The 9,938-nt window shown below is 44.1% G+C and overlaps 1 protein-coding gene across 1 annotated transcript in view; it reads right to left on the reverse strand.

Moving 5' to 3' along the window:
* Window positions 1-9,036, reverse strand: part of EMILIN2 (elastin microfibril interfacer 2) — a 79,127-nt gene extending 70,091 nt beyond the window's left edge. The window contains exons 1-2 of the mRNA XM_006867273.1: window positions 8,912-9,036; window positions 8,270-8,392 (exon numbers count right to left, since the gene is read on the reverse strand). Coding sequence (XP_006867335.1) covers window positions 8,270-8,392; window positions 8,912-9,036 — 248 coding nt within the window. The remainder of the gene's footprint in view (window positions 1-8,269; window positions 8,393-8,911) is intronic.
* Between the last annotated feature and the right edge of the window lie 902 nt (window positions 9,037-9,938).

Genomic DNA, 9,938 nt, shown 5'->3' on the forward strand with positions numbered 1-9,938 from the left:
AAACTATAGGAATCTTTATTAAACAAACATATCAAAATGTGGAGCTATTATTTCTCCACATATCCTCCATCTAAGCCTATATACTTCTGAAGGCAGTATTTCCATCGCTCTATCCCTTTGCTGGAGTCTTGGTGTGCCGCTGTAGGATAAGCACTGAACTGCTAACCGCAAGATTGTCAGTTTAATCCCACCAGCTGCTCCCTGAGAACTCTTTACAGGGTCGCTATGAGTTGGAACTGACTTGATGGCACTCGACAACAGCATAGGGTTTCTGAGGAGCAGCTGGTGGGTTTCAACTGCCAACCTGATGGTTAGCAGTCCAGTGCTTATTCTACAACACCACACCAGGACCCCCCAGAAACCCTATACAACATAAACTGAAAAGTGCAAAATTCTTTAGGGAAGAGAAATTTGGTGTTGTTGTTAAGTGCCGTCGAGACTCTGTATAGGGATTCCCAGAAGCGGCTAGTGAGTTTGAACCTCTGATCTTGCTGTTCAAACTGACCTTGTGGTCGAGTACTTATCCTACAGTACCATTGTTGTTGTTGTTGCTAAGTGCTGTGGAGTCGGTTCTGACTCATAGTGACCCTACACAGGGTTTCTGAGGCTGTAAATCTTTACGGGAGCAGAAAGCTTCATCTTTCTCCCGCGGAACAGCTTGTAGTTTTGAACTGTTGATCTTGAGGCTGGCAGCCCGACTCATAACCACTACGCTACCAGAGCTCCTTTATAGCACGTTTCTAAATGGCAGTTTTGGCATCCCTGAGGGACTCAAATTATGTTCCTTTCAAATACATATATATTTTTAATTTGGGGAACAAAAAGAAATATGAAGGAGTAAGATCTAGGCTGTAAAATGAATGGGGTAAGTTTTCCCAAGGAAATTCTCATAGGACAGAACTTGCTACCCTCAAAGAATGAGCAGGTGCATTATTATGATAGGAAAGAAGAAAAAAAAAATCCCTCAGCACAAATTTCCCAGCCTTTTTCTCACAATGCAGTTTGCAATTTCTGAAAACGTCTTCATAATAAACTCCTGTGATCATCCTGTGTCCTTCAAGAAAATCTATCAAGATTATTCCTTTGGACTCCCCAAAAAACAATCACCATAAACTTCTGAGCTGACCTCACTACCTTGATTATAACTGGCCCAGCAGATCCCCTCTGGAACCGCTGTTCTGACTGAACCTTTATTTTGAAGGCATAAGAGTTACAGAGAGAACTTGTCTGCAGGCATCACTGAACACAGACATCCACTGTTTAAACACGTTTTGTTTGGAATAAACCTATGCTACTACGAATTTGAATCCTAGCAGCCATACCTTTTACGCACACACACATGTAGATATATATATAGTTGTTGTTAAGTGCCATCGAGTCAGTTCCGACTCTTAGCGACCCTGTATAGGGTTTCCAAGGAGCAGTTGGTGAGTTTCAAACACCGACCTTGTGGTTCAAACTGACCTTGAGGTCCAGTACTTTATCCCACAGTGCCACACCAATACTCCACAGTACATTCAAAATTCTTTGCCAATATCATAATCCAAAGGTATCAATTGATCCTCATTGTCCAGCTTTCCCATGATATAAGACTATCAAAAATACCATGGCTTGGGTTAGGTGCACCTTAGTTCTCAAACTGACATCTTGCTTTGTAACACTTCAAAGAGGTCTTTTGCAGCACATTTGCCCAATGCAATTCATCACTTGATTTTTTTTTTCTTTTTTTTTGTAAATTGAGTGAAGGTTTATAGACAATATCACCAGTTTTAAGTTGAACAAATCATACCCTTTGTTTCATCTCAATGATTGCAATCCCCTCCATGCAACAACAGTTACCCACTTCCTCCCTATGATTCCTATTTCCATTCCATCCACCTCCCCATCCATTCACAATTGATTTGTTTGACTGCTGCTTCCATGGGTGCTGATTGTGGACCCAAGTAAAATGAAATGCTTCACAACTTCAGTCTTTTCTTCATTTATCATAATGTTGCTTATTAGTCCAGTTATGAGGATTTTTGTTTTACGTTAAGGTACAAGTCATAATGAAGGCTGTAATCTTTGATCTTCATCAGTGTTTCAAGCCTCTTTGCTTCTAGCAAGCAAGGTTTTGTTGTCACTTGCATATTGCAGGATTTCCTCCAATCCTGATGCCATACTCTTCTTCATATAATCCAGTTTGTTGAATTATTTGCTCTGCATAGAGATAGAATAAATATGGAGAAAGGATCCAACCCTGATGCATGCCTTTCCCGATTTAAAACCATGCTGTATCCCCTTGCTTGGTTGGAACTGATGCCTATTAGTCTATGTACAGGTTCTACCTGAGCACAAACATCTGCAATTCCCATTCTTCTCAATGTCATCAGTAATCTGTTATGATCCACACCGTTGAATGCCTTTCCATAGTCAATAAGACTCAGGTAAACAACTGTCTGGTATTTTCTGCTTTCAGCCAATATCCAATTGATATCACCAATGATATTCATTCTACATCATCTTCTGAATCCAGCTTGAATTTCTCGCAGCTCCCTGTCAACGCAACTTTTAAAACATTACCTTTAGTAAAATTTTACTTCTATGCAATATTAATGTTTGTTCCATGATTTCTGAATTCTGTCAGCTCACCTTTCTTTGGAAGGCAGCTACGCCCCCCACAATCCCACCAATGTTCACCTCTCTTTGGAAAGAACACAAACACAGATCTCTTCTGGGTCGTCTGATTTTCTTGGTATAGAAAAGTGAGCACTTCCAGCATTGCACCCATTTGTTGGAACACCTCAGCTGGGATTCTATCAAATCCTGGAGCCTTGTTTTTTGCCAATGCCTTAGTACTGTTGGTTCTTGATCCTATGCTACCTCTTGAAATTGTTGGACATTGACCAATTCTTTTTGGTACAGTGACTATGTACATACCTCCTATGGTGGGGCGCTGTAGCACAATGCACTAGACCACAAGGTCAGTTTGAACTGCAAGGTCTGCAGTTCAAACCCACCAGCCACTCCTCGGAAACCCTATATGAGTAGCTATGAGTTAACAACAACAAATACAAGGTGCTTCAAAAAGTTCATGGAAAAATGTCATCATCTTTTAAATACATTTTCCTAATTTTTGAAGGCCCCCTCAAATAGTTGTAAATTGCTTAAATGTAACATTATTGAGATCATATGATGCTAACAACAAAAGTATTTTGTAAAAGCTATCTACATTGAATTACATTATTAGTTATAACATTATTGGTGACTGAATGGAAGCATTTTTTTTTTTTTATTTAGCCTTCTTTTCCCTTAATTACTACTTCATTCTCAAAAGTTATTGGTATAAGTTCACAAATACTACTTATGATAATACTGTTGCTAAAACACTAGAAAGTTTCACTTCATAAAATCAACAACTATAAAAGCACTTGTTGTTGTTGTGTGCTGTTGAGTTGGTTCCAGCCCATGACAACCCTGTATAGGGTTTCCGAGGAAGAGCTTGCAGTTTAAGCCAACTTTGCATTAACCCACAGCATCACACCAGGACTCAAAAATGACACAATGTGCTTATAGCGCCTGCAAATGAAAGCACGTGGTGAAAAGCATCATTGTAATTTGGCCATAATCACAGCTCTGACCTGAGAGCACCAAACTTGGTGCCATCAAGTTGATTCTGATTCATAACAAACTGTAGGGCAGGGTAAAACTGCTCCCTATGGTTTCTGAAGCTGTAAATTTTGACAGTGTCCTTACAATGTCCTTACATTGCCTCATCTTTCTTCCAGGAGTAGCTGGTGGGTTCAAACTGTCAACCTTTTGGCTACAGCCCACTGCTTAACCCACGATCAGGGCCCCTGGAGAGTATTTAAAAGGTACAATAAATAAATTAGCATCGAGTGTTAGCCCTGTAGGTATATTGATACATGTAAACTGGACTTATGAAACATGTTTTTGTTGTTATAACTAACTACACAGGGATGTTTTTAGTAAAAAATGAATTTCTGATGAAGCACTGCATAAACATTTGATTGTTGTTGTTAACGGCCATCAAAGCAGCGCCAACTCACAGGGACCCTATACAGGGTTTCCTAGAAGCAGCTGGTGAGACTTGAACCACCAACCTTGCAGTTCAAAGTGACCTTACAGTCCAGTGCATTATCCCACAGCGCTACACCAGGACTCCACATATTTGATACAGTAGTAATTTTGGTGTCACTCCCTTTGACAGTGTCACTGTCTGTACCCCTCCATCCCTCTGGTGATACTACTGTTCATGTGCAGCCATCACTGGTCTGTTAGTGGAGACTTGTGTGCTACTATGACGCTGAACAGACGTCAGCAGTGCTCTCAAACTAACTAAAGGTTAAAGGTGAACTTGAGGATTATTCCTAAAAATCTGCCAATGAAAACCCTATGAATCATAGTGGTCTAATCCCCAATCCCTCTTAACGATGGTACAAGATCGGGAAGCATATTGGTGGGTTGTGCATGGGGTCCCCATGAGTCAGGGTCAACTCTACAGCAGCTAACAATAGCAACTCTAGGATCCAAAGAACCTTCACAGGTCTCCGGCTCTAAGAAACAGACCATGAACAGGTCTGACCTGGCAACACCTGTGAATCGAGAGAAGTTACTCAGGCTTCTGCATTCATCAGAAACAACTCAAAAGCTCAAAGTTAAATAGTCAATTCTCCCTCTTTAAGTATACAAATTCTGGTGCTATATGTCAGTGGTCTACTGCTATTCATACGGCTGCAACAGTACATTAACAGGGCTCAAGCGGGATTCAGACAAGGGTGTGGAATGAGGGATACCACTGCTGACATCAGCTGGATCTTGGTCTACTGTAGAGAATACTAGAAAGGTGTTACCTGTGCTTCAGTGACTACGCAAAGGCTTTCGATTGTGTTGATTATAACAAGCTATGGACCACATTACAGAGAATGAGTATGTCAGGTGGGCTAATGCACTGGATTGCAAAGTTGGTTTGAACCACAAAATTATTGGTTCAAGCTCAGCAGGCACTCCTTGGAAACCAAGCTCATCAGTTTGCTATGGGTTGGAACTGACTCAACGGCACTTACCACCAACAACAACTGGGCTCATGAGGAACCTATACATAGACAGCTGTTCGAAGAGAACAAGGGAACACCGAATGGTTTAAAAGCAGGAAAGGTGTGTGCCAGGATTGTATTTTTTCACCATACTTATTCAATCTGTATGCTGAGCAAATCCAAGAAGCTGGATTATATGAAGAAGAATGTGGCATCAGGATTGGAGGAAGACTCATTAACAACCTGCAATATGCAGATGATACAACCTTGCTTGCTGAAAGTAGTCACTGATGAAGATCAAAGACCACAGCCTTCAGTATAGGTTGCATGACAATGTAAAGAAAACAAAAATCCTCACTACCGGACCAATAAATAACATGATAAATGGAAAAAAGACTGAAGTTGTTGAAGACTTCATATTGCTTGGATCCACCATCAACACTCATGGAAGCAACAGTCAAGAAATCAAATGACATATTGCATTGGGCAAATCTGCTGCACAAGACCTCTCTAAAGTATTCAAGAGCAAAGATGTCAGTTTGAGGACTAAGGTGCTCCTGATCCAAGTCATGGTATTTTCGACAACCCCATATGCATGTGAAAGCTGGACAGTGAATAAGGAAGACCGTAGAAGACTTGATGCCTTTGAGTTATGGTGTTGGAGAAGAATATTAAAAGTACCATGGACTGGCAGAAGAACAGACAGATCTGTGTTGGAAGAAGTATAGCCAGAATGCTCCTTAGAAGCCAGGATGGCAAAATTTCATCTCTCATACTTCCGACCTATTATGAAGAAAGTCTAGTCCCTGAAGAAGGACATCATGCTTTGGGAAAGTGAAGGGTCAGCAAAAAAGAGGAAGACCCCCAATGAGATGGCTTGACACAGTGGCAGCAACAATGAACTTGAGTGTAACATTGCTTCCTAGATTGGCGCAGGATCAGTGTTTCCTTCTATTGTGAATAGCGTCCCTGTAAGTCGGAACTGACTCGACTGCACCTAACAAGCATAGAAAGACTGCTTGTCCCTGTGTTTTTACTTGCTCATTAATCTTCAAATTTTAAGAATCATTGAGTAGTTGACAAATGGGTAAGCAATGCCTTCCTTATGTCTAAATAAAAAGAAAGGAAAAATCCAGGTTGGAGTTAGCTGTTGAAGCTAATTTCAATTTCTCAGGTTGATCAGCTGAAACAGTCTGTTTTCATTTTTTAAATTTCATATTTACACAAAATGTAAAAATACAATTGAATTGTTTGCATGGATATTGTTGAAAAAATACTCAGCCTACATATTTTGGCTATATTGCAAAAAAAGCAGCTATTATTTTTTACAGCAATTTTTTTGTTGTTGTTGTTCTCGATCACACTCTGATTGAGCTACAAACATAGACTTCCATCGCCTTTGACTAAACTGCTCAGCTGGACATGTTGCTTCCCAGTGCTGGCCATGACTTTGCTTCACGATATTGTGTTACATACATTAAATGAATCATCATTTGGTTTACCAAACAACTAAAATAATCTGAGAGAATAAAAAGTATGACAATCTTTGGATGACAAACATTACCTCTAAAAGTGAACAAATTAAATTAAATTATCTCTGAGTTGTCACGAGTATTAAGGCTATGTTGTTGTTATTGTTAAGTGTTGTTATTGTTAAATGACTCACAGCAACCCTGTATAGGGGTTCCGAGGGACAGCTGGTGAGTTTGAACTACCGGCCTTGTAGTTCACAGTCCAATGTAACCAGGAATCCTAATTAACCACAAAACGTAGTTCTTGTATAAAATGACAGAAATATTCCTGAATAATCATTACGCTGGAATTTGAAACAAACCCATCCAAACTGTGTTGAGTACTTAATTAATATCTCTACCACAATGTAAAAATCTTATAGAAAATGTCTTGATTCTAGTATGCCTGGCCAGAAATGTGAGTGTTAAATATTACCAAGGCTTCCCTCTGACCAGAGAGACAGGTAGTACAAGTGCACTGCATTCTCCAGCTCACTGTGGCAGCTAGGAATTCAACCTCAGTCTGTTTCTCTGTGTGGGGATCTCTTTGGAGGGTATTTTTTGCCTGGTAGGAATTATCCTTTTCCTGTTCACCATTTCCCAGCAGCCCACGTGGGATGGATCTCTGGAACACTATCACCCCGCGTGCCTGAACGATGGTCAATTAATTGCCTTCTGGAATAAGGTTTTCTAGAGTAAGAGAATCAGCCTGTCCCTTTGCTTTGCCAAAGACACATCCGCCTACTGACTATTCTTTGCTGTAATGACAATTGTGCTCTAAAACAACTTATTCTTAGGGGAAAACAATCTATTTCAGCCATCACATTCACTCTCATCAGCCCATACTCTGATAGGTGACTTTCACACAAAGACTCCCCTGATGACAATTCAGTGAGTGTGATGTAATTTAACCAAATTCATATTCTGTTGCTTCGATTCCTCTGCTGTTGTTTCTTAAGATGGTGAAATCTTTATAAACAACAACAAAAATGGTGAACCCTACTCGGTTTCTTCATAGACTATCAATCTTCAACTAACAACCTCTTAGCAAATACCCAAATCTTAACTTGGACAAAAACAAACCCCACACTTTTAAGCAAGTTAGTCCCTAAGACTTCAGTTTGGAGACCTACAACGTTTCAATTTTGTGCGGACATTTGGACGAAACTCGCCTGTTGTAGACTATATAGCTAGCGCAAATCCTCACAGCTAATCTTTACGTTTACAAGTTTTACGTTTTGGAATCTTCTGTGTGCCCCAGAACACACAATACGGATCTAATTAGGTTCAGCTGCCTTATGTTTGTAATAAATTTTAAAGAAGAAAAGAGAAGTGGGGGCGGGGGCTTTGTGTGTTACTCTCCTAGCTCTGGTAATCACCAGCGCCCACTGCGCACACGGTTCTCCGAGCTCACTCCAGGGCCACCCACTGCTGTAGTCAACTCCAATTCATAGCGACTCTATAGGACAGACCAGAACTTTACGGAAGCAGACTGCCACATCTTTCTCCCATGGAGCTGGTGGCTTTCGCTTACCAGCGGAACACTTTAACCACCGCGCCACCACGACTCCTTCACTAGAGGCAGTACATACTTTTTTAAAGAGCGCTATTTGGCTCAGCACTCAAACTTTTCAACTATTGGGTTTTCACCGACGCCGCAGCCCTCCCATCCCCCGCGCCCAGTCCGGCGCGCCCCACCCGCTCCGCAGCTCCACTACTTACACCAGCCCGGCGGGACAAGGCATCTGGTTCCAGGCACAGTTGTACTGAGCCTGGATAAAACTCTCGCTCCCTTCCAGTACAGAGCAGCTCACATTCTTGTTCACGATGTAGGCGCACCAGTTCCTGGGGGTGGCGGGGCGAGAGGAAGAAAAGCACAGTGTGAACCCGGAGAACAATAAGGCTGGGAAGAAGAGAACAACGAATAAAGCAGCAGACCAGTTTCGGTCCGAGTATGGGTCTGGACGCTCGTCGCCCTCTGCAGAGGCGGGAGCTCCACAAAGCAGGCAGCGGAGGGTGCGCGGGTGCGCCCTTTGAGAGCGTGTCCGAGAAAGGGAAAAGAAATGCACCCAACGTCCCGAGTTTCCTGATGCCCTTTCCTGAGGGATCTCTTTGCACCCCAGGTTCCCGGAGTCAGACCGTTCGAGGCGCTGGTGAAGTCGCTTGGGACGCCCCGCGCGAGCCGTGAAGCGCGCGGTCACCCTGGAGAAGGTGTCGCCGGGGGAACGCGAAAGGAACCCCGGTTAGCTCTTGTCGCCGTTGGCAGGCTGCTTTGGTGCTTCGTGGCTGACCCGGGATGGTAGTCTGGGGCGAAAATCAGGAGCCTCGGGGACCCGGGGAGAAGAAAGAGGAGGAAGAACTTACTTGTTTCTGGCGCCGGGCCGCGCGGGCTGCGGGCTAGCTTGGCACAGTCCCGCGCCGCCCAAGGCCAGCAGGGTCAGCGTCCAGCGCCAGGGCGCGCGGGGCCCAGGCTGTGTCCGCTGCCACATTCTGCGCGCGGTGGGCGCGCCCCTCCTGCCTGAGCCCGGAGCGCTGCGGGTCCCAGGAAGCGCCACGAGGTTGCAGGCGGCCCGGGCGCGGCCGCAGAAAGTAGGAGGCTCCGGGCCGCCCCCTGCAGCTTCTTGCTACCACTTCTCCTTTTGCAGCTCCACGAGCCTTGCACTTCTCCTCGGGTCCCTCAATGACGCACAGGTCCCCCCGGGTGCCGCCCTCTTTATTTCACTTCCCTCTCCGAAACGTGACTCCCTCCACCCCGTCTCCCTGTCTCCAGTACACTCGCCTCTCGGCAGGGGGTCTAGGGTGAAAGGGCCACGGGGTTTGGGAGAAGGGTCTACGTTATAGAATTTCCAATTACTCATTCCTTTGGTCTCTTCCCAGAAGCGAAGGAACTCCGCCTCCCACCTCTCTAACGGCGCGCCCGGCCCCTGGGGAAGTGGCCGTAGTCCCAGAGTCTGGCGGTCCTCACCTCGAGCCTGTGTACCCGCTTCCCGGGGTGAGTGAGGGACATCTTTATCAGTTTCCGAAGTAGGACTCAACTCGAGTTTCCTCCTTTGGCATGACGCGGCCATTCCGCTACAACCTTTATGGACTTGGGAGAGTTTAGGGGAAATGAGCACTGGTCCTCTTGTTTTTCTTTACCGACTTGCCTTAGGCACTCATTGAACCCTTTCCAAGTCAGCAAGCCGTAGCGCAGGGGCAGTTGAAGCGGCAGGCCCACCATTTACTCACAGCATCTGAGACACAGAATCAGATTCTAATATGTTGTTGTTGTTAAGTGCCGTGGAGTCGGTTTCGACCCATAGTGACCCTGTACAGGGTTTCCGAGGGTGTAAATCTTTACGGGAGTAGAAAGCCTGATCTTTCTCCCGCGGAGCAGCTGGTAGTTTCGAAC

This window comes from Chrysochloris asiatica, unplaced genomic scaffold (assembly GCF_000296735.1).
Source record: "Chrysochloris asiatica unplaced genomic scaffold, ChrAsi1.0 scaffold00103, whole genome shotgun sequence".
Classification (NCBI taxonomy): Eukaryota; Metazoa; Chordata; class Mammalia; order Afrosoricida; family Chrysochloridae; genus Chrysochloris; species Chrysochloris asiatica.